Source organism: Cibotium barometz, chromosome 21, assembly GCF_041138505.1.
Source record: "Cibotium barometz isolate CiBa-2024 chromosome 21, ASM4113850v1, whole genome shotgun sequence".
Taxonomy (NCBI): Eukaryota; Viridiplantae; Streptophyta; class Polypodiopsida; order Cyatheales; family Cibotiaceae; genus Cibotium; species Cibotium barometz.
Genome location: NC_141066.1, coordinates 20,510,429 through 20,535,741, shown reverse-complemented (window position 1 = coordinate 20,535,741; position 25,313 = coordinate 20,510,429). Strand labels below are relative to the sequence as shown.

General features: G+C 44.1%; 1 protein-coding gene across 2 annotated transcripts in view; it reads left to right on the top strand.

Annotated features, from left to right (window-relative positions):
• The window catches only part of LOC147626938 (uncharacterized), a 104,723-nt gene that overhangs the window by 36,702 nt on the left and 42,708 nt on the right, over positions 1–25,313 (top strand). For both annotated transcript variants that reach the window (XM_086815491.1, XM_086815490.1), the window contains exons 11-15: positions 2,974–3,189; positions 3,345–3,453; positions 22,179–22,244; positions 22,697–22,802; positions 22,918–22,978. In XM_086815491.1, coding sequence (XP_086671617.1) covers positions 2,974–3,189; positions 3,345–3,453; positions 22,179–22,244; positions 22,697–22,802; positions 22,918–22,978 — 558 coding nt within the window. The remainder of the gene's footprint in view (positions 1–2,973; positions 3,190–3,344; positions 3,454–22,178; positions 22,245–22,696; positions 22,803–22,917; positions 22,979–25,313) is intronic.

The window sequence follows — 25,313 nt, the reverse complement described above, 5'->3', positions numbered from 1 at the left end:
TGTGAGGAGGAGCGAGCCAGACAGCCGCTCATCTGGAGCCCCGCGGTACGCGCAGAGCAGGGTCATATGCTGGGTTCTCGGCCTCGTCTAGCCTGGGGACCATTGGCGGCAGGCCTAGCATGCAATTTTGGAGATTGGCAGGCCTTTTGCGGAGGAGATCTAGGCGGAGAGGCTGAGTCACTTCGGAGGGGGGCTGATTATGAGGGATGACATCCAGGAGGCACTCACTGAGGAGTGGTTTCACGCCTTTCGAGCCAGCGGCCCCATGGTGGAAGGGAGCCTTTACACAGTTGGAGATCCTGATTGCTGTTAGAGCTTGCACTGAGGATGGTAGATGCCTCTACTATGAGATACAAGATGAGGGCAGACTTCAGAGTGTGGAGGAGGAGTCGCCTTTGGTTGCAGAGTGCATCTTTCAGAGGATACGGGTAGTGGCCGCCGCTTCTCGGAAGTGGCATATTGATCCAGACCCTACAGATGTGGACTCTGAATTGGCGCATATGGGCATATGCTGCGCACCCCTTGGCCCGGCTCCAGTGGGACCCTGGCGAGTACGAGTGGCATGATCCTTATGCATCCCCCGAGGCCACAGAGATCACCTTTTTCCAGTACACTGTTCGGTTGGGGAGTCATATTTTGACTGCGAGGAGGATGGTCTCTCTAGTTGCATCGGAGCATTGGCGGCTACAGGGACTCTCCTAGGAGTTCCTAGAGGATTTTTTGAACCAGGCTCTAGGCTAGTCGACAGGCATGCAGGATCTCGACTTTCCAGTGGCTGGTCGCCCACAGGGGCTCTGCAGTTGGCACCTGGCTTGTCTACAGTGGTCTTCCGGCGGCCTGCGTCCGATGCGGCCACCCTTTGGAGACACAAAGACACTGCCTATGGGACTGTCCACAGGCGCAACAGATTTGGCTGCGGATGCTGCGCATTCTGGCCTCCCTCTCTCCAGAGGGCATGTATACGTGGGGTGCCGTTGCTTGGTCGACTTCGTCAGGGCCTGGTCTGGGATATGAGACGGAGTAGGACAGCCAGGCCATCAGATTCATTAGGGGCGAGCCTCGCCTTGTTCCTTCACCGGATTTCTCTTCCGCCGGCTGGACACAGGAGAGGGATCTATGATGGGAGCTCCTCAGCAGCCTCATCATCTGGTTCACCCTGGAGAGCCCAGTGTTTCAGGGCCTTTGAGGGGAGACTGGAGCCACCAGCAGAGACTGTTCGGGGGATTTGGCAAGAGTTGATCCACACCCTGCGAGGACAGTATGACCGCATCCGGGGCGACTCGGATGAGGCGATCTTGCGGCGCCAGGCCTTTCACACCACTTGGCGCAGCGGCCCCTTCTATACCGTACACGCGGGTATCCCTCGCTGGCACTACAGGCCACCTGTTTGGCTTTTCCCCCCTCCTATTGTATGATATAGCCTCTCAGTTTATTTGTACTTTTTTGCACCTAGGGAGAGTCTCGCTAGCTGCCTTGATTGGTCTCTGCTCTGCCTTCTTAGGAGCAGGAGAGGGTTTGTAGTCCATTGGGCTTTTTTATAACTAATGAAAGATTCTTTTCATGGAAAAAAAAATAAAAATCTCTTTTTACTTATCAAGTCTTTGACACCCAAAATACGACAATAGTGTGAGCTTAAATGGTGATTTACTTTAGTTATACTAATAAATCAATGTCTTCACTAAAGTAATCGGTCAAGAATACATATCTAAATATTTTAATTTAGTTAGAAAGTAAGGTGATGGTCTCGACTTTCAAAACTGCATTGATGACAAAACAACATATAATAACTCTTGCTTATATTTGGATCATTTAGTGAGAAACTTATGAAAACAGTGGTTATTATTATATAAAATGACTAGATATTCCACTTAAAGCCGTATGAGATGTTTAACAATTCATGCAATAGTCTCTTATTCTATAGTAATGAATATGGTTTAAAATTTGTAAAACTTTGTCTAAAACAAAGTGTCTAAAAGGATAGGTGTATATGTGATTCGCTCTCACAAAGTGTCTAAAAGGATAGGTGTATATGTGATTCGCTCTCACAAAATGCACGAGCAAAGCATAACATTGTACAAAACATGTGTGCAAGATTTGACCCTAGTATATGATTGTTTAATTAGCTATAAAAATCCTCAAAGTTAATTTTTTTTGAGATAGCTAAATACCTTAGAATTTTTATTAAGGCCTAAATTTTGGAGTTCTAATTGATTTTTGAGTCTAAGATGGATTGTATTACATCATATATATATTTGTGAAGTAATGCACATCCAAAAGTGTGAGAAATTGGCTAATTAAAGCCTTTGATCCAAATATAGTCCAAACAGCTCTAGCTTTGTCAATTGTCTGGCATCAAGACTTCCCGATTGTCCACCAAACCTGATTTCTCTCCTCTTGCACTACCGTAGGAGGAGGTCCCGTGTGCTTTGTAAAACACCATCATTAGGTATCCCAAATCAACCTGCATCTAGAGCACCAAACACATGCAAACGTAAACGTATGCATAGAAAGAATGAAAGAAAGAAAGTTATATTATTGTCTTCAAAAGACCCAGTGGGTCTATGAGCCCAAAAGAAGTACAATGGTTCCATGTAATATTGAGCCATGGAAAAGACTAGAAGAAATTAAAAAAACACATGCAACAAAAAGGATAGACTAGTCTGTGGTGTTTTTTTGGGGACTCCTTCCCTGACCTGTGTGCAAGGAAGTAACTGAAAGAAAGGATGGTGGAAAGTGCAATGTACAATCATTAGATTTCACATTTTTGTAATCAATGTTTTGTAGTATGAAGTTCAACTTTGTGTTTATCAGGAAAGTGGGAATCTCCTTTTCATGTGTGCAATCAGTTCATGGCATGAAATTTTCTCAATAGCATTTTAATGTATTAATGTTTAGTAAGATAAAAACAAGGGCTTGATGAGTGTGAGAATGTAAAGTGGTAGTTATTAATTTGGATTTTTGGTTTACATCCAGTCCAACATCATCGGTCCTTGGAATCTGGGGAGACTTTGACAAAGAGACGGTGAAAGATATTATTTTGGGCACTCTGGCCAGCTGGAATGCTAGTCCGGACGCAGACAAGACACCATTCCAGGACAGAGAAATGAACTCTGTGTCACAGTTGGAGCTTGGTATCAGCTACCTTGAACCACATGTCTATATTGTCAACAAACCTGGTTTGAATCAAGGGTACAAGAATCCACCTGCTGCTCATCTTTTAGTAACTTCTCTTATCTGCGCTAAATTACAGAGAAATCATAATGTTCATTTTTTGCCTTTTATACTAGCATGACAGAATTAATAGAGAACAGAAACCAACTTGCCCTATCTTGATTTGTTCCAAGGTTTGTGCGAATGGGTGAGTTTGGGACTACTATTGCAGACCCAGATGTGTTTGCCTTGGATGTGCTGAACAACATCTTGAATGGGTTTGGAGGCTTTCTATTTGATCAGGTACACACATCATAAACAATCTCTCCTACAGGTTTCACATTTTGGGTTACAATTCATTGAAGCTGCACTCTCTAGGATAGTGGCAGCTTAGCTTTTGTGCAAAGATGATAAAATTAAAATAAATTCAAAGCATTCTCTCTATGGCAATGCTCTTTGAGGCATTGGGAACCCATTACTGAGCCTCTTGTTAAGTCTCATGTATTAGGTAGCCTAGCTAAAAGTGAAGACAAAGACAATATTGCTCTCACTTGCAAGCATGTTTTTTTTTTTTTCCGGGGGAAAAGATCCTTCTATTAACTACCGAGAAAACAACCAAAATGGCTACATACAAACTCGTCCTCAAATGGGAAACGAGAGTCACGATGCATAAAAGGGGAGGATGCTCTTCTCCTATGGCTGGCCACTCTAGGAGAAGGCTATCTCATACAATGGGGAGAGGGAGAAACAACCACATAGGTGGTCTATAGTGCCATGTGGGCTTGCCACCGCTGTCAGAGTGAGAAAGAGACCATGACGCTAGATCCTCATGAAGGCCCTCTCGGCGCTTCAGCATGTGGTTTGAGCCACCCTGAAGTTGCCCCCATTGACCACGGAGGGTATGAATGATATCGAGCCAGATGATGCTCTGGATGGACTTTGTTGGCGGGGTGAGGGTGCGTTTGATGACTTCACTGCATCGAGCTCGTTTCTAGGTGCAATGAGAAGGCTTGCCTGAATAGATCCCTGAACTATTTGCGCACTGGTCGGCTACCCATAATCTTTCATACTAGGGTGGAGGCCTCCAACGAGGTGACTGTCATAGCGACTAGCTGGAGATCTTCTTTAGAAAAGGATAGGCAAGGGATGATGGCCTCGGTCAAGGATGACGGAGCGGCTGCCATGGAGTCCTTATGAGGTTTCAAGACCAAAAGATGCCGAAACTTGCTGTAGCTAGAGAAAAACCCCGAGATCTATAAGCACTTGGGGAGAATGGAGAGGATAAGGAGGGGCCGGGCGAGGGCACACAGCTAGATGGGTTGCCAGTGGAGGCTAGGGTGCTGCAGCTATACGCGGGGAGGTGGAGACGAAAGAGAGAAGGCCGGGGGAGGAGGGGGGGGGGGGGGGGGGGGGCTTGCACAGGTGAAGGAGGGGGGGACATAGTCACAGGGAATGGACATTTTTAGACTTGGGAACGTTGGGGATGGCAGCATCTTCCCGTTCCCATTCCCGTCTCATGTCACTCTATAGTCACAGGGAATGGCCATTCTCAATCTTTTCCGTCCCCGTTCCCCGTCCCCGTTTCGCGTCCCATGTGACTTGGGGGGGGGGGGGGGGGGGGGGGGGGGGAGGCTGCGCGATGAGCAGAGGGAGGAGCTTGTACAGGCGAAAGAAGGCTGGGGCTGCGTGGAGGTGGCAGCACACATGAGGGGAGGCAGAGGGCTAGCCGAAGGGCACAAGTAGGGGGCTAGGACAGGTGCGCAGGGGGGAAGCTGGAGCTCCACCTCGTTCTCACCTGCAAGCATGTTGCTGTGTGCTAGCTATTAAAAACTCATATTGGTGTCTAATTCAATCACTCACCCCCTCGTATTAGTCCAACAAAATGCTAGGTGCATGAATTAAGGCATGCAATAATTGTCTAAACTATGGGCCATTTTAGGCTGGAAAAGCATCTATGGTGGAAATAGTCCATTTGCTGAGTGGTGACAAAGCCCTCTGGGTGCACAAATTCTAACGTTAATGTGTACGGTGCTTCAACCAAGTTGGGAGACCAGGAATTTACTTTTTGTGCTTGTTCATCAGTCATCAAGGTGTGTGGATAAATTCACCTTTACCAACTTGGATCTTCCATGCTGTAGCCATATATCACTTAATTGCCCATTTCTTGCCAGGTCTGTGTTGAAGATGCATGTGCTGGAATAAACCATGTTACTATCAAAGGAATTAGTCAGTCAGGGTGTCTTCAGATTAGTCAGTCAGGGTGTCTTCAGATTACAATTAAACAAACTGGCAATTCTTTCTATTTGCTGTACTAATTCTTTCTATTTGCTACTTCCCTTGGTGCTAGGCTTCATTATGGTTGAGTCTGCCCTGCATCACTGGAGGTTTGACAAAAACTCAGTATGAAGGCCTTTGTGTGAATATATGCTCTTATGTGTGTGTGTGTGTGTGTGTGTGGAGTGCGTGTGTGAGAGCATATCTTGATACAGAGTTCTACACCCACTATGGAGCACTGATGGCGTTAGTGGGGATGTCATAGTATCTAGTCCATACTATGCATAATGGAGTTGATAGTTATGTAGTCTTGTGGGTTGACTGCCATGAGTATATAACATGCACGTTCCTAAAAGGTGAATTTGGGCATGTTCCTGGATTCATCTAGGTATACAAGTAAACAAACCGGTAAGAGAGGAAGGGATTCTAACTATGGAGGTGATGGCCGTCACGGTGAGCCCAGCATTTGCAGATGTGGACACGGGAGGTCAGTTGTGCAATGACACAAGAATGAAGAACCTACCCCAAAAGGGCATTGCAGTTGAGCAAAGATTTGGGTGAAAACAAAGTACAGAAGTTACGTTTACTTACCAGCAATGTATTCATCCATGCAGCACTCTTGCAGTTTGAATTACACACGATCAGCTTCTTGCTTTCGAGTTACGAGATGCAAGAAGCATCATCCATGGTGCTAGTGTGCTACATAGTCTATGATGTGGTTCTTCTCTCCTCTCTTGCATGACAATACAAAGAGAAGAGCTCCTCGAGGACAATTGGTACAGATTGTGGTTCCTTTCCCCTGGCTTGCATGACAAGACAAGCAAAGATCTCCTTGTGTAGCCAAGCGCCACAAGCAATTGGTACAGATTGTCTAATCTCTCTTGGTTTGCCGGCAGTCAAAACCAACGATACCTTGGGAAGAGACACTTCCTCCATGTCTCAAACGACCTCATATGAATCCTTATGCAAAAATCCTCACTCACAAGCCTCCCCACTTGCTCTTCTGGTACGGTGTTGACAACTCTCTCCTGGTGCTTTCCTGAGGATGTTTTCATGGTGGTCACCTGTTTCAATAGAACCTCCATGATATTCCTATATCCACAGGTGCTTCCTTTAATATTTGTGGCCCAAAAGTTTGGGGATTGTGCTGTCTGTCCTTTGTTTGACGATTGTGATGTAGTGGCTGCATCCCAAAATGTCCTCAGCTCTTCTTCTAGAGATATCATTTTAGACATCAGTCTATCTCAAAATTATTGCAAGTGGGAGGGGTTTGTTGTCACCAATTTCCTAGATTATTACATGCTAAACTGGATTAAGGTTTAATGGATGGCTTCCATGAAACTATGACTTGGACATGTGCATGGATTTCATGGATGGCATCCATGAAGAGTCTAAAGACATGCTTGGGTGACTCCACAGTGGCAGTGGTCCCTACATGAACGGCTTCCAGTAAGATACTGTTGTGAAAGCACCGTGCATGACGATGACCAAATATGGAACTTGGTGTACACGATGATATGAGGGGAGATTTTCCAAGACAACAATTGCATGTGCATGGTTACATATTGCTTGGACATTGTTTTTGTTCGTGTGAAACTGTTTTTTTAGCATGGACACTGCCTGGTATTCAATGCACGTGCATGTCCATGGGACCGGAGCTGCTTGAGTACCCTGTGGATGCGTGTGGTTGACTTGTTTGGGATGAATGTGGTGTTTCTTTTGGGTTTTTCAGGTAGGAGAAGGGGTTGCAATGCATCATCATTTTTGCTCATGCCTTCTGCAGAATTGTATTGCCAGCTCTCCTATGCACATAGCTGTATTCAGTTGCTTCTCTTACATCCTTGAACATTGCTGGTTGTCAACTTCTGCTGCTGGGATTGCTGAAATCTGCTGGTTGTACTGTACAGATAGCTGTACATTCTGTATGGGCTGTTTCAGATGTGTGGGTGGTGTGTACTTCACACACGTGTACTGAGTTACTGATTTCAGTCCTATACCTGCTGCACGGAGCTGATTTGAGGTGGATGAAATCTGGACTAAGCTGTCTATACAGCTTGGGACTGGTTTATGTGATCCTGGTAGTGCATGCAGGAGTACTTGGAAGGTGGTCGCACGTGGTAGAAGCAAGGTGGTGCTGCATATGAAGACTTTGCTTCGGTGGAGGATGCCACTTTTGAAGCTATTGCCGCAGAGATGGGTGTTGAAAAGCCAAGGTAATCAGCTGTTGCGTACTTGGTAAATCGTGGGGATGTGGTTAGAGATTCGAATGGGAATCTGGCATTCCGAATGGCAGCCCACGGAGATACGGCTACTCCTCACCATGTCTCCTCTTAGGGACAGCATGCTCATGAGTCGTCCACGGTTGGGTTGGTGAGTGTGTCTGGAGATAGAGGGAAGATGATTCATGCTTCTTTATCTCCTCCACAGAATAGAGATGAAGACAAGGAGCGTAATGATTCTCATTGCAAGAAGGCGGCTAAAGAGATCAAATCTGGTGACAAGGATGCCAAATTTGAGAACTTTCATGGTAAGCTTGACACAACTAAAACTCTTTCTTTTGTCAAGTAATTTGAGATAGCTTTTTGTAACGATGACTTCTCAGAGAAGCCCAAGTTACGCCATGCGGGCATGCATTTGAAGGACATGGCTAGTGATTGGTGGCTAGCCAAGATTATGGATGAAAATGCTAACAAGAATTGGGCTGAATATAAAATTCAATTTTATGCTCAATTCTTGCCGCGTAGTTTTGAGAAATATGTACGGATAGAGTGGGATTGGCTGTCCCAAGAATTTAAAATTCAATTTTATGCTCAATTCTTGCCACCTAGTTTCAAGAAAGATGTATGGATAGAGTGGGATTGGCTGTAGCCTGTCCCAAGATGAGGGAGATTTGGTTTCCACTTAGATTGTAAAGTATTGGAAGACTTTTCTCAAGGTTACCCCATTTGTGCATATTATGGAGGGGAAGAAGAGAATTGGGCATCCATCCCATCATCCAACAGGGATTGGAGGTGTACCTGAATCAAATCATATAGCAGCTTACACATTCTACCATAATGGCATAGAATTTACACATGAAACGGAATGCGGATGAGCTATTTATAGGTCAATATAATGCAAAACAGAGGGCTGGTTATGACGAGAAAAAGGTTGGACAGCCACCTAAAAGTGTACCCAAAGATGCCAAGGGTTTAGAGGATGCCTCTTCAAAGAAGCCGGGGGGATACACACAATACTTATGGGCTCTCCAAACATCAAAAGGATGCATACAAGTGAGAGGGAAAATGTTTTAAATGTGGTAGCAAAGACCACTTGTATGCAAAATGTCCAAAAAATCTAAAGAATATTGATGCAAATGTGGATAAACCAAATGTAAATGTGGCACTGATGTGCAAGGTAATAGCTGCCTAATAATAGAGTGATACGTAAAGCATGGGGGAAATTGAAGCATCATCCCATGTTGTTTTTGATTGATGATGCCTCCATAGATAACTTTATCTTTGTACAAATGGCTGTTGCCATTGAGTTGATGTACGGGATATGGGAATGCAAATGCTGCCTTTGAGGGCAAGGAGGTGAATGTTACACCTTTGAAGTGGCAAACTTGGCATACACATGTAGGAGTATTTGGGTCATGAGAGCTTTTTGATAGCTCTGATATGAATTGGTAAACTCGGCATACACATATAGGGGTATTTGGATCATGAGAGATTTTTGATAGCTCTGACATGATGTGATGTATTGTTGGGAATGCCATGGCACACTCGTGTGGAGCCTAAGAAAGATTATAAGAACATGAAAGTAACTTTTGTGCATAGAGGCCACAAGCACTCTATTAATGTGAGTACTACTAGAAGTACCATACCTATTGCAAATCAAATCCAAAATAACAAAACAATGAAAAATTCAACGTGTACTTGGTTTATATTCGTGATAATGTGGAACATGCAAATGTTTATGTGTACAAATTTGACCAAGATAGGATTAGCTTTTTGCGTGGTTACAAAGATTGTTTTGCGGATGCATTGCCAAGTGAGTTGCCACTTGAGAGGCTTGAGGAGCACCGTACTGATGTGATCCAGGTAGCTCTTTGCCTACTAGGTGATGGAAATAATGATTAGATTTGCTGATCACCTATGAGGAACAGTAATCCCGGGAGTGACTCATCTGCCAACCCTTCGGGACTCAACCAACTATCGATGTCTACGGCAGTTGGGACTGCCCTTCGGGACTGCACTTCGAGGCTCAACCAACTATCGGTGTCTACGGCTAACGAATTCACTTCGTGCCCAAACGAGCACACAGACACGGGGATTTATTCATACCCTGATCGAATAGGGTGTCGCTCGCAATGACAAGGAACGTTAGCTGGAATACCTGCCGTGTCATCCGGATCTCTGGAATAGAATCTTCTAGGGCTTAAATTTGGATAAAACGCATTCAGATTCGTCGAAGTAACGTGTTTAATCAAATTAGAAGCACTCGTCAAGAGCTTCGTGATGATATATAGGCTGTCTAGAACATCTTCATTATCGTTTCATTGTATGGACATTAGTGACTTATGGACATTATTAGGTTTGAATGTAGTGTTTTATTATTCAGCCATCAAGAGGTGCAAACCTGCAAAACGAAATAGAGAGCAAGTTTTGAGCCATTTTATGCATAACAGTAAAGGGAAAAGGGTTTTCACGCACCGATTTCCAGTCTAGCACCCCGGCGTGGGACGCCAACATAGCTAGGGTAATAACAAGAGTCCTCTCCCCTAGTTACAAGCTGTCAGAGCACAATCCCGGAGCATAGAGATTGGAAATAACAAAAGAGAACCTTGCAAGAGCAAGCGCATATCAATAGGCGCATGGGTCTTTATGTGTCCCGTCCTTATTGGCATTAAGTATGGCGAGACTCTATGGCCCTTCTCAGATACACTCCTAGTAAGGTACTCACCTTGCTCTATTGTTCCTGTGAGTACACCCGCGAAGATGGGTGAGAAGATGGATGCATTAGTGTTTCCTGCAGTAGCAAGTTGGATGTCAAAAATGACCAAATATGGAAATTCAAGATGAAAAATATGCTGGTCTTAACGCACTTATGGGAGATCACAACGGGGATGGAGAAAAGATCTCATATGCCCATCCGGAAGACCTATAGAAGGAAGACAAGTGAAGTCAAAGAAGGATCATCTATTGATGATGGGGAGCTGACACCTGAAGAGCAAAGCTGATTGCAAGTGAGACTGAACTTCAACAAAAAGCATAGGAGTATGAATGGAGAGCCCAAAGTGCATTGTGTATGATTAGCATGTCGATCCAAGATCATATCATTCCACACATGAGCATTGCCGACTCCCCCTTGAGGCATGGGAAACCTTCTGCAGCATATATGAAGCAACAAACACAACTAGGTTGCTTTACGTGAAGGAAAAGATTCACAACTTGGAGATGAAAGAGCAAGATACGAGGGCGTCTTTCTTGACCAGCCTCAAAGAGGGGTGTGGTGAGCTGTGTGGGATTGGTGATCAAGAGGAAGAGGAGGATGGTTGTGGAAGGGGCAATTTCAGATTTCCTTCCAACCGTCCTATGCAAAGCTAAGGTGTGAATTCTTCATTTGGATAGCCACAACAACAAGGGTTGTAGCATGCAACCAGGATGATTGTGTAACATGCAGAAAGGCCTTTAAGTTAGCTGTTTTGTTTCGCCACTGAATGATGAAATAATGAGATGATTTTTGGATGGGACTGAGGGGCGCCTTATATATGGTCACCCAGCTCAAGTCGATTTGCATACATACTGTCAGCCTGTTGATGATAAATGTCCATGACTTGCTGAAAATGACATTTATGCCATCGCTTTTCACACATGTGGCTTGTGGGCTGCTTATGTTGGCTGAAATTCCTCTCCTAGGCTGGCCATGCTTTGTTTCAGTGTTGAATGATGAAAGAATGAGGTGATTTTTGGATGGGATTGAGGACGCCTAATATATCCCTTATGCTAGTCATTGAGGGATTTTGGCTACAACCTAGGCATTGGAAAGGTATTTCTTTTGATATGCACATGGATATTGAAGCAATATGTGTGCATGTATAGTATGCCAGAAGGTTAATTTTGACAAGCATAAGATGTTAGGTTTTCTTCAGTCTTTGCTGGTTCGAAATCGTTGGTTCCAAATCACCCGTGGGAAAGCATATCAATGGACTTCATTATGGATTTACCTAGGATGCTATAACGGATATGGATTGTTGTGGACAAGTTTAGAAAGCAAGCGCATTTCATCCGTGTGCAAAAGAATATCAAGCCCTATTAGCTCAAATTTTTAAGCATCATGAAATGTCCAAATCGATTGTGGGTGATAGAGACCTCAAGCGAGATTGTAAATTCAGCTGTGCTTGATTTGATGAAATGGCAAGGTGGTGTTGCCACCCATCCTTCAAACAAAGGATGAGATATTTGCTTTAGATGAATATGCAAGGAATTCACCAGATTTAGAAAGTTGACTTGCTAATCTGGTCCACAACACAAGTGGGAGAAGGGGCTGCATCGTTTTTGTTCATCCCTCCTGCATAAATGTATGGCCATCTCTCCTATGCACATATCTGTCTTCAACTGCTTCTCCTACATCCCTGGGCACCCACTGGTCATTAACTTCTTGTGCCGGGATCGTGGAAATCTGCTGGTCGTACTATAAAGACAGCCATACAGGCTGTATGGGCTGTTCCAAAGGTGTCTAGTCGGCATGTTTTTCACACATGTGGATTGAATTGTTGATTTCAGTCCTGTACCTACTGTACAGAGCTGATTCAGGTGGATGAAAGCTGGTCTAAGCCGTCTCTACAGTCCGGAACTGGTTTATGTGATCTTGGTGCTCTACTTGGAAGGTGTTCCTAGTGGTAAAAGCAAGGGCGTGCTACCTGTGAAGACATTGTATGCGTTGGAAAGGTGTGACCGGCTTTCATGATTGCTTGAGTATGCGTACCATGCGACCAGCTATTAGAGGCACGTGAGTACCTGCAACTGCTCCCCCCGAAAGACCAACCACAATTGGAAAACAAATGCACAAACTTAGATTACTTAACCTTGATAATTAATGAAAAACATAAGTATCCACAAATCTGAAAATGACAATACACAACTTTACATCATCACTGGGGCCGGAAAGGGCCAACCCCCCCCTCAATACAAAATGTATTTTTTGGAGTATTTGATGATTACACGTTTCACGGGCTTGAGAGCCAGATTCTCCAAAAAAATGGAATGAAAACAAATACCAAAATAGTGTATGTGTCGGTGAAGAATTCCGTTGATGAAGACCAATCTCGGGCAATCCTCACCTTTCCTGGGCTGAACACTTGCACGAAACTGGTGTTCTGCGACCGTGCACGAACAGGCACTCCTATACTAACGCCTAGCAAAGTGCTCAACCACGGTGACAAAATAGCCGGTTCTCCTAGAGAAACACTCCTAGCTTCAATCCCGGTCTTTTGTCCCGTCTTCTAGCATGCTGACTCTTGCATCCTCAAGAGTTCCATTGGTAGGAAGAAAGAGTAATTGAACACTTTTACAAGAAAAGCTCTGCAAAACTAGGGTGAAGAAACTTGACTTGCTTAATATTCGTTGTAGACAAAAATAGATAAACCTGTTTTTATTGTATGAGTAATTGCCAATCCACGTGGGGCTGTATGGATCTGCCTATAGGCTGGTTTGAATCAAGTACAGGCCATCGTGTGGAAGAAGAGAGAGATTTGAAGGCTTTCACTGTCCATCGGGTGAGAGAAGATTGAATTGGGTATAGGCTGTTTAGTACAGGTACACAATTTTTGTAGCAGATACCACCACCGGATGAGGGAATTAGTCGGGTACAGACAACAGGAAGAGTCGGCTACAGTCAGCAACGAATGAAATGAAGAGTCGGATATAGGCTGTAGCGAATGAGAGAAAGAGTCAGGTACCGCCACACAATGTTCGAAAAAAAGTTGTCACCTTTTTTCTTCTACGCGTGCTAGTTCTTGGGAAAGATACAGAGAGAGCGGAGAGCTGGCCAAGAATCGTTTCCATCTTTCCTCCATGCCTTCCTCTATGTGGCCTCCATCCAGCATACTTACATGTGTTTAATCTTCATGGCAAGTTTTTTTAATTTACACAAGACTTGGGGCACCCACACTTATTCTTACCCATTGCCAACGGTTTAATGAATGTGAACTCATAATCTTATAAATACAAAGGTTGAATGGACTTGATGTATTGCTTGGTAAGCCATGACATCATAGGCTTGAGTCCCGCAAAGAGTACAAAACAAACAGGATCACTTTTATGCATAGAGGCCGCATGCATGTCATTAATGTTGGCAAAGAGGGGGATTCCATCCCAGTTGTATCACACATCCAGATGAATAAGGCAATGAAAAATAGTATTTCCGCGTACTTGTTTTTTGTTCTGATAAGGTTGAACAAAGCAATGTGAATGTGGATGTATTGACTCAAGATAGGCTGAATTTTCTTAATGCATATAGAGATTGTTTTGCCGATGCATTGCCAAGAGAGCTACCTCCTGAGAGGCCCGAGGATCATTGCATAGATCTTGTGCCAGGTAGTTCTCCACCTAACAAATCCGCATACTGTGTGAGTGCTGCACAACAAGAGGAAATCATGAAGCAGGTTAATGAGCTTTTGGAGAAGGTTTTGGTTCAGCCAAGCTCCTCACCTTTTTTCTCTCCCGTGCTTCTTGTGCAAAAGAAAGATGGATCATTCCTTATGTGCGTGGATTACCAAGCTCTAAACAAGCTCACCATCAAGAATCGGTTTTCGATTTCACGCATAGATGACATCTTGGATAAACTTGATGGTTCGGCTTGTTTTAGCCGCATCGATTTGAAGAGTGGTTATCACCAGATTCGTGTGGTACCCCAGGATGTCCATAAGATGGCATTCAGGACAGCTTTTGGGTTGTATGAGTTTTTGGTGATGTCTTTTGGCCTTACCAATGTCCCGTTAATATTAAACCGTATGATGGACAGGATCTTTCAAGCCCACCATAAATTCACAAGTGTATTCTTTGGTGGCATCTTGGTTTTCTCCAAGAATGAGCAAGAGCATAGGATTCACTTGGCCACAGTGTTTGAAGAGTTGCAAAAGCATAAATTCTTCATAAATGCCAAGAAGAGTGAGTTCTTTCTCTCAGAGATACACTATTTGGGGCACATTGTATCCAAGGAGGATGTGAGAATGGATCCTGAAGGTCGAAACCATTCGGAATTCGCCAAAGTTACATAATGTGCATGAGGTCCGTAGCTTTCTTGGATTCTGCTCATATTACAGGAGGTTCATAAGGCATTTTGCCAAGATTGCCTTGCCATTACATGAGCTTACAAAGAAGAAAGCCACTTTCAAATGGACCCAAGATGAGCAGGATGCCTTTTACCAGCTCAAGGATGCTATCATATGTGGGCCTGTGTTGATCATTCCGGACTTGCAAAAGCCATTCACGGTGGAATGTGATGCTTGTGGGAATTGCATAGGGGCTGTCCTAAATCAAGAGGGTCATGCATTGGCCTATGAGAGCCGTAGATTGCATGATGCAGAGATCCATATGGACATTTATGAGAAAGAGCTCTTGAAAATACGGAGGCATTATCTTCTTGGGGCTGAATTTATAGTCAAAACCGATCACCAAAGTTTGAGGTACTTTCTATCTCAAACAAAGCTCTCGGAGAAGCAAATGAGAATGGCAAATTTCCTTTCCATGTTCCATTTTCAGATTGTACACACTCTAGGAAAGAAGAATGTAGTGGCAGATGCCTTGTCCAGGAGGCCATATGTAGCTGTCGTTTCAATGGCCTCACATGGGGACTTGACTGCCATGTGTGATTTGTACCATTTGGATGTTGATTTTTGCCATATTTGGGCTGATTTGATGGCTGGTCACATATATGTCTCTTATGTGATCAAAGAGGATTATCTCATGAAGGATAATTATTTATGTGTGGTGAAGTATATGCATCCAAAGGTTATGGAGGAATGTCATGCTCCACCTTATGCTGGTTATAGAGGTATTTTACCTATGACACGCATGATAGAGAGATATTTCTTGTGGCCAAACATGCGTAAAGACATTGAGGCTTATGTACGCGCATGTATCACTTTCCAAAAGGTGAAATTTGATAGGCAAAACCCTTGCTTCAGCCTTTGTCTATTCCCTCGCAGCCATGGAAAAGCATTACTAAGGGTTTTATTATGGACTTGCCTAGATCCCCGCAAGGGAATGATGCTATTTGGACCATTGTGGACAGGTTTAGCAAGCAGACTCACTTCTTGCCAGTCAAGAAAACCATTAAAGCCGATCGTATGGTGAAGCTTTTTCTTGCTCAGATATTTAAGCATCATGGTATGCCAAAGTCCATCATTGGGGATAGAGATCCTAGGACTACAAGCCTCTTTTGGAAGGCTCTTATTTGACATGGGCACTAAGCTTGACTTCTCATCGGCCTATCACCCACAAACGGATGGTCAGAGTGAGGCTGCAAATTTAGCTGTGTTGGATTTGTTAAAGTGTTATGTGGTAGCAGGAGGGGTGTCACAATTTGGTCGCCCATTTGGTCCATCTCCATTTTTGGTGCCACTTCTATAGGACTGTCAGTCCATAGAGCTGCCAGATTTGTGCCATGTTCACATGAGGCCAGGCCGGTGTCTCATGTGAAAAGAGCCAATTACTTTGTGTCACATAGACGGGAGCCAGTTGTGTGTCACCCGTGTGTGACTAGGATCGTGTCATATGGACCGGAGCCCATATCGTGCCATCCGTGTATGGCCAGGACGGTGTCTTGTCCATGGGACTGTCACTGCATGGAAGGACCCGTGTCTTGCCTATGGGACTGTCACTCCATAGGAAGGCCTAGGTTTTCACATTCTGTCATACCAAATTCGTGCTTGACGAGAATGTCTTGTACAAGTTTCATGAAAGGGAGATTTCGTCCATTACTTGTGCACGTGCATCCATCTTTGTATGTTGGATTTGTTTACGCGTGACTTGTTTTCATGTGACTTTCTGCTATGTCGTGCCAGTGCACTGGACGGGGATGCCCCCTAGTTTACCGTGGGTGTGCTTGTTTGCTGACGCGTTGGTGTGGCATGTGAACAGGTTGTAAGTATTCTTTTTAATTGGTTTTCTAAGGTTATATTTTTAACTCATGCTAAACGAGCAATCAAGAAGTGCTCATGATCTAGATAACCCTGTATGTGTATGCGCAACTTCCCAACAAGAGTAACCTGCACTTCTTTGCCAACAAAGGCGGCCTCTGCCTGAATCTGGGGTCGCATGTTCCCAACCTCTATGCCCAAGGTTGGGCTGCCAACTGTGGAGATGAAGTTATCCGTTGCACAATCATCAAACATAAACAAGGCGGACCGATCCTTGATTTGCCCCCAAGCTTTGCATACCACCCTCTCTTTGCCATCATGCTCAGTGCTACCTTGCACATCAGGAACATCATGCACATTGACTTTAGGTTGCTTGTCCTCTTGCTTTTGCTTGCGATTTGAGCATTGCCTAAAACATGTGCTCTTTGCTACCACATAAAAAGCATTTCTCTTCTTTCGCATATTGCTCCCTTTTCTCGGGAGTCAAGCCAAACTTGTTCTTCTTTGGCCCATTGTCCTTAGATGAGGTATTTTTTGCTTTACCTCGCTTTTGGGCTTCCCGCCGAAAGTTCTTTTTAGGTGGCTGTCCACCTTTTCACAGGTTTGGTACAACGCTCTTATTGCCCTTGGAACCCCCATTATCTTGCTTAATTTTCAGCACCAATTTCTGTGTAGCAAGAGCAGATGCTATGAGCTGCTGAAGGGTGTGTTTTGGGTGCAATTCGATGCCCGAACGGTAGGCTGGTTGTAACCCGGAGCTAAACTTTCTCTTCTTCTCATCTTCGGAAAGATGCATAAAGGGAGTAACCTCAAGTAAGACCTTCCAAAACTTGTTCACATATTTTTGCACACACTCATTGTCTTTCTGCTCAAGGCTATCCCACTTCTAGGTGAGAGTTTGCTCCGCATTTGGAGACAAAAACTGAGCATAAAACCTGTCCTTGAACTCTTTCCAAGTGCAAATGGGATCTTTGGTCGTCTTTTTAGTGATCCACTAATGTGTGGTTGTCCCCTTCAAGAACATGCTTGCATGGCGGACTTTAGACTTCTTGGTGAAGTCCTCATCACTTAAAGCAATGTTAAATTGTGCCACAAATGCTAGCACCTTAGATGCATTATATTCCCCATGAAAGGCATCAAACTTGATAGACTTATCACTTGCCTTAAACTCCTTGAGCTTTTGTCATGTGACTCATGCTCTTTCCACTTCCTCTTCCCCTTATCCAACGGGACAGCCCTCTGTGCATGGGCTTCACGAGCAACCAAAGGTGTTTCATGAGGCATGGTGGCATGTGCTCTATGAGCCTGTGGTCCAGATGCATATGACCTCCTTGGATGATGCGATGTCTCACCACAAATAACTCAATGGGCAAAGTTTTTCGGCTTGCATGCCGACCACTCTCATCATGAAATACATGCTTTGAATCCACTTGGCCATCATGCCTTCCACTGGCTCCAACATGCACATACCTGTTTCCTCCTGTCCCATGCGGAGTAGATCCATGGCGAGAAGTGACTGACATCTCTTCCTTGTGCACATAAGATCTCAACCGTTGTGATGTTGGGTCACCATGCTTCAAACGAGGTGGATTCTTGAACATTAACTCCCCATCCTCTCCCTCTTTGAGATCACTCTTTCGGATGAGATAAGAGAGTGTCAATTCTTGCCCACTTCATGAGCCATGGACTCAAAGGTCATATCCACCATAGCATTAGCTTTCTTTGCTTCAATGACACTTTGTACATGAGGATCTTCGTGCAAAAATTTCAGCTCTTGCTCCGTTGCTCGCAAAAGCTTCTTTATGTGTTCCAATTCAGCCCTCAATGCATCGGGCTCATCCTCATGCTAGGCTTCTTTCCATGGGACGGCTATCCCAAAAAAACACTGTCATAAACCCTCTCAAGGGGCTTGTGCCTTCCCTGCAATGCATAAGAATCTCGCGATGCACTTGATTGACCCCTTGAATTTGGCACTTCCAAAGGATTGCCTTGGCTGTCCATTGGGTCAAGTGTCTATGTGATTGCTTCCGATTTCAAAACACTGTGTCCCCTCTTGAGAAAGAGAGACGACCGGGCTCTGATACCAATGCAACTGCTCCCCACGAAAGACCAACCACAATTGGAAAACAAATGCACAAACTTAGATCACTTAACCTTAATAATTAATGAAAAACATAAGCATCCACAAATCTGAAAATGGCAATACACAACTTGACACCATCACTGGGGCCGGAAAGGGCCAACACCCCCTCAATAAAAAATGTATTTCTTGGAGTATTTGATGATTATACATTTCACGGGCCTAATAGCCAGATCCTCCAAAAAAATGGAATGAAAACAAATACCAAAATAGTGTATGTGTCGGTGAAGAATTCCATTGATAAAGACCAATGTCGGGCAATCCTCACCTTTCTTGGGCTGAACACTTGCACGAAACTGGTGTTTCGGGACCATGCACGAACAAGCACTCCCGTACTAACGCTTGGCATAGTGCTCAACCATGGTGATAGAATAGCTAGCCGATTCTCCTAGAGAAACACTCCTAGCTTCAATCCTGGTCTCTTGTCCCGTCTTCTAGCATCTTGACTTTTGCATCCTCAAGAGTTCCATTGGTAGGAAGAAAGAGTAATTGAACACTTTTACAAGAAAAGCTCTGCAAAACTAGGGTTAAGAATGAGTAATTGCCAATCCACGTGGGGCTCTATGGTTTAGCCTACAGGCTAGTTAGAATCAGGTACAAGCCACCGGGTGGTAGAAGAGAGAGATTCAAAAGCTTTTACTTCAGTCCATCAGGTGGGAGAAGATTGAATCGGGTACAGGCTGTGCTGTACAGGTACGCAATGTTTGTAGCAGATACCACCACTGGATGAGAGAAAGAGTTGGGTACAGGCAACAACGAATGAAAGGAAGAGTCAGATACAGGCTACAACGAGAGACAGAGTTGGGTATTGCCACAGTGTTCGAAAACAAGTTTGTCACCTTTTTTCTTCTACGCATGCTAGTTCTCGGGAAAGAGAGAGAGAGAGAGAGCGCGCCAAGAATCGTTTCCATCTTTCCTCCACGCCTTCCTCTACGTGGCCCCCATCTAGCATACTTACATGTGTTTAATCTTCATGGCAAGTTTTTTTTATTTACACAAGACTTTGGCCACCCACACTTATTCTTACCCATTGCCAATGGTTTTTTTTTTTTTGAGAAAGAGACTTCTATTAAGTATGAAAAAGACATACAACAATCATGGCTATAAGCCGGAAAAGAATAGAATCACCCCAATATGTAAGGTGATCACTGAGGAGCATCATGATGCCATGAAAGACCTGTGGTAATAGAGGAAAAGAAGATGCCATGGTCCCACTCCCGCATAAATATCACTCCCTTTGCCTGCGCAGAACGAGAAGGTCCCTGAATACGAGCCCAAGTAGCCATAAGAGTATGGATGATATCACCCCATATAGTACTAATGCACTGAGACCCAAAAATCTGGACACCCTCAATAGCCTCCGTGCATCTAGCTCTCCAGATCTGCCATGTTGTAATACTGGCAACAATCTCCCAGCTAGTGTCAATCCTATGTCTGGGGGGTGTATAATCAGACTGAGGGACATCCTGCAATAAACCATGTTGGGCAATACCTCTATGAATGAAAATAGCAGAATGTGTACCACTGTCCTCATAAAAAAGCTACGGACCGGACAGGGAGAGCCAAGCAACTGCTCCCCAAATCACATGCATGGCTTTAATGAATGTGAACTCATAACCTTATAAATACAAAGGTTAGTATGAGTTAAAAAATATAACTTTAGAAAACGGGTTAAAAAGAATACTTACCACATGTTCACATGCCACACAACCGCGTCAGCAGACAGGCAGACCCACGGTACACTGGGGGGCGTCCCTGTGCAGAGCACTAGCATGACCATAGTAACATGAAACGTTTCGTCCGTTTTGTTGTTTCGCCGTTTTGAAGGTTTCGTTTCGTCTGTTTTGAACGAAACACAAAGGTTTCGAAATGACACGTCTTATATACACATACCAAATTTATAACATAGCCAACAGAAAGATGAAGATACTTTTTTGAGACTAGTGGGTATGAAATTCATGATTTTGGGAGTAGGTTTTTTGGTATTTTCAAAATTTGGGTAAGAAAAGGAGAGGAAGAAAGGAGGAAAGAAACAAGTTGGAAGGGAAGAGGGAGGTGAGAAGAAAAGGGAAGGAAGTGAGAAGAAAAGGAGAGAAAGTTGGAAGACAAGAAAAGGAGAGAAAGAGGAAGAGGAAAGAGGAGGAGGGAAGAGGAGGGGTGGACCGTGGAGGAGAAGAGAGAAAGAGGAAAAGGGAAGAGGAAGAGGAGGCGTGGAGGAGAAGAAGTGAAGGAGCGAAAAGGAGGAGTGGACGAGGAGAAGAGGCGGAGCAACAGGTTGCGGCCAAGAAGAAGCGTCGGATGCGTAAAGTGGCAAATGGGTAGCAAACAAGGACGGAAACGACGCCAAAAATCGCATTTGCAAAAAAAAAACCTTCCGCCCTTTTTTTTAACCTCACTTTACATTTGGGCAAAACACCGTTTCGATGGGCAGGTTTCGTTTTGTTTTGAAACGTTTTGTGCTGTTTCGAGAGGGCAAAACAGGTTTTTATGTTACTATGAGCACGACATAGCAGGCAGTCACACTAAAACAAGTCACGCGAAAACAAATCCAGCATACAAAGATGGATGCACGTGCACAAGTAATGGACGAAATCTCCCTTTCATGAAACTTGTACAAGACATTCTCATCGGGCACGAATCTGGGGCGACAGAATGTGAAAACCTTGGCCTTCCTTTGGAGTGATAGTCCCATAGACAAGACGCGGTACAAACATGGGTCCTTCCTTTGGAGTGATAGTCCCATGGACAAGACACCGTCCTGGCCATACACGGGTGGCATGATACAGGCTCCGGTCCATATGACACAATCCTGGGCACACACGGGTGGCACAAGACTGGCTTCCGTCCATGTGACACAAAGTAACTGGCCCTTTTCACATGAGACACCGGCTTGGCCTCATGTGAACATGGTACAAATTGGGCCGTTGTATGGACTGACAGTCCCATAGAAGTGGCACCAAAAATGGAGGTAGACCAAATGGGCGGCCAAATGGTGATAGTACCCTTAGGTTTCGTGCCTGGCTGCTATGGGATTCCTTGGATTATTTTGTTTCCATCTATTTGATGTGAAAATCTGGTGTGTGAGGAGTATGTATTGTTCTATGTATGTATGTATTGTTCCATATTTGTATGTATGTATTGTTCTATGTATGTATGTATGTATTGCTCCATATTTGTAGGCTTTTCAACAGGCGTCAGCAAATTTGAGGAGCATGTATTGCTCCATGTTCAGAGCAATTTAACCGAATGGCCGTTTATAGCTTGGTTTACTGATTGTGTTTAGCATGCATAATACTTATTTAAGCGATGGCATTCAAATCAAGTTACATGAATGGATCTATTTTGTCACAATGGTGAACTTGTTGTTCTGTACTTGTTTTATGTTTACTACTGAGTACGGCAGGTGAGAGTGGTATATACGATGGTATAATTCTTTTACTAAGTCATGGTACCATACCTATAATGAGTTAAGTTTGAGAGATTGTGCAGGTTCGATCTAAGGAGGGGCTTGCATACTCGGTTTATGGTGGTTGGACACCTGCTGTAGAGCATCGGGTAATCTGCTTACTTGCTAAAAGTGAGGCATTTTCTTCCTGTTTCTTTACTCACTGTGTACTTGCATATGTTGATGTGTTCACTAAACGAAATGTACACATATGGGATGTAATGTTTCTGACATGTACCCAATGTGCATACTTTAGCCTCTCAACCAGCCTTAGGCTGCAAATTTCAAACCATTATTAGCTCACCCTCTTGGGAATGCCCATTATTAATCTTAATCCTCATGGATATTTACAGAAGGTGAGAGTGGCCCTAACTTTAAGGTCACTTTACACTAGCTCACTTATTAGTAACTAAGTAGTACACAAGTAGTAGCAAGTGTCCCATAAATGAGCCGCTAATTAGGATTAAATTTCATGTGCTATAAAACAAATACGGATGATCAACAAGACCTAAGAATACTAGAAATCGGCAGTTTTGGCTCATGATCTGTTGTTTGGCCTCAGGGATCTTTTCTAGCTGGAGGTGAGACAGAGATAAATACAGTGCCCCAATTTATTGGCTCAGTGGAAAGGGTTCTACAAAGTGTTACCCAGCAGCCTCCATCCGAAGGTTTCTATTGTCATTGCCATTTGCAGACTGTTTTGGTAATTTTTGTATAGGAAATCAGCATTTTAAGCAGAGTTAAATGATGCTGAACAAGATAATGAATGCAATGCTTTGACAGAGGTTCTAAGTAAAGCAAAGGAAGGCATCATCAACTCTTTTGTTTTCAACTTTGTGGACAGGCAAGTTTGAACTCTCCACCTTCTACACTTTTCAGTTATCTAGCAAAGATTATGCAGTGAAAATATATGTTTTCCCTTCGTGAAAGGCTGAAATGGCTGATAGCAATTGCGTTCATCATTTATAATAGAAATTCTTATTGCTAAAAAGTCAAATTGACCACGATAATTTTTCCACTTCTCACTCCTAGTCTTCCATTAGCATCTGTCTTTCCCACCTTTTGATCTCTTGTCAGTGGGTGTCAAGTACTTTGATACCCGGGACTTTATCTTGAATTATGCTGCTTTTCAAATTCTAGGTATTATATCCATGAGCTTAGAAGGAGCCCTTTTAAGCGCATGTGTAAGAATTTGGCGTGTGTTTACATCATGGAGTAAGGAAAAGATCAAAAGAAAACTTATTTAGTGCTTCAATCTAATCACATGATTTGTGATGAGTATGGGATGCCCTCTCCAACAGTTACTATTGGAGCATTCAGTCGAGTGGGTTTCTCTCTCTCACACATTCTCAACCACACGTTCCACTTCCGAGCTCTTCGCACCACCCAAAATGCCCTCTGCCCTTAAGGACTTCTTTGGGAGCGCTTGCATCTCAAGTCATACACACTATCCTTGGAGGTTGTGGCCGTCGACATGAGCTCCTTATCCATGGTGGTGGCAGCTTGTTGAACTACCTCATGACTCGCTTGTTCCTATATCAGAAACCACACAACTCGTACCATCTCTTTCTTCAACATCCTTATGTCTTTATGTCTTGCCAAACCTTTTCCCTTTGCCTCACTTCTCCTCAGTTGTGTTCATATTATTATCTAGTAGAATGTCTTCTGTATTTCTCAATACTATTCCAAGTGTTCTTGCGAATTCTTCCTCTCCGAACCTCTACCACACCAAGCCATGGATGAAATATGATTTAAGATGCCATTGACAATTTCTCGAGGATACTATTGATACCTCTATGGCCTCCAAATAAGGAGTCATGGGCATCTTAGCAACTCATTCCGTGGATACAATGTATCCCTAGTCTTGTTAGCCCTTAATTTGGCTTCATAGTTGCGTTCACACTCCTCCACAAGGGCCTTAGCGTCTTTAAGCTTTCTTATTTCCTCCTCCGCATTCGGATATTCTCCAACACCCTTGGGGGTCACTGGTCTCTCCTTTGCGGTTTCTTGTGCCTGCTTATCCGCCGGTCTCGGCAATAGATCACCTCCTCCTTCTGACTGGGTGGAGCCACTGTCAATGGTATCTTCCTCAAATCCATCCTAAATTACGACCAAGGTGTCACCCTTGCCCACCTTTTTTGCTCTTCTCCTTCTCCCAGTCTTAGAAGTTGTAATACCTCCTGGGTTTTTACCTTTGTCCACCTGTTTCGCTTGTGCGCGTGTCAGGACATTTATTGGCGTGATATTTCCAGGTTGCATACTCAAGAGCTGCTCGCTTTTCCCAAATGACACAGAGACGGTTCTTGTAGAACAACCAATTGTTCTGCATTGAGTTATGGCCAGGCTCAAAATTGAGGGCCAAAGTATACGGAGTACCAAACTCTGCGGAATCGACATATTGATCTTTCATGCTATCAAAGTCTTTTCCACTGATTTCGAGAATTGTAGACTCTTGCATGGTCTGGATGCTGGTCTTTCAACTAAGAGCATCTGCTACTATTGGGTTATACTTACCAGGGATGTACTCGATGATTCCTCCAAATTGTTGGAAGATCTGACTCCATCTGGCTTACTGATCACTCCACTGGGCACTTGGCATGGTCTGAAGTCACTTATGTCATATTTTTGACTATGCACATGTGGAGAAACACCATGGAAGGGTAGGTATAGACCCTGGTGTGTGTTCCAGGCATGGTTTAATACTCCATGGAAGGATTGAGATCTTGGTGTGAGCTCCTGGCATGATTGGTTACATGTGGGAGGGCTCCATGGAAGGATTGATATCCTGGTGTGAGTTCCTGGCATGACTCAGTACACGTGGAAGGCCTTCATGGAAGGGTGGATACCCCGGTGAGAGTTCCTGGCATACTGATGAAGTCTCATGGAAGGGTGGACACCCCGGTGAGCATTCTTTATACCTGTATGGGTGGTGCCCGAGAAGGGTTCGGTACAAGATTAATAAATTGGGAGAAGGAATCCAGAATATTATGCATAAAGCATTTGTGTGTGTTGACATGCATGAATGACTTGTCTTGATTGCCTGGACAATGCTTGGTATTTCTGCTTGTGATTGTCCATGGGCTTCAGGGACGCCTTCACACACACTTATGTTCGGGTGGACAATTTTTAAACATCAAAAGGAACCAATTTTTAACAGAGCTCGGCCAATACTCAAAGTG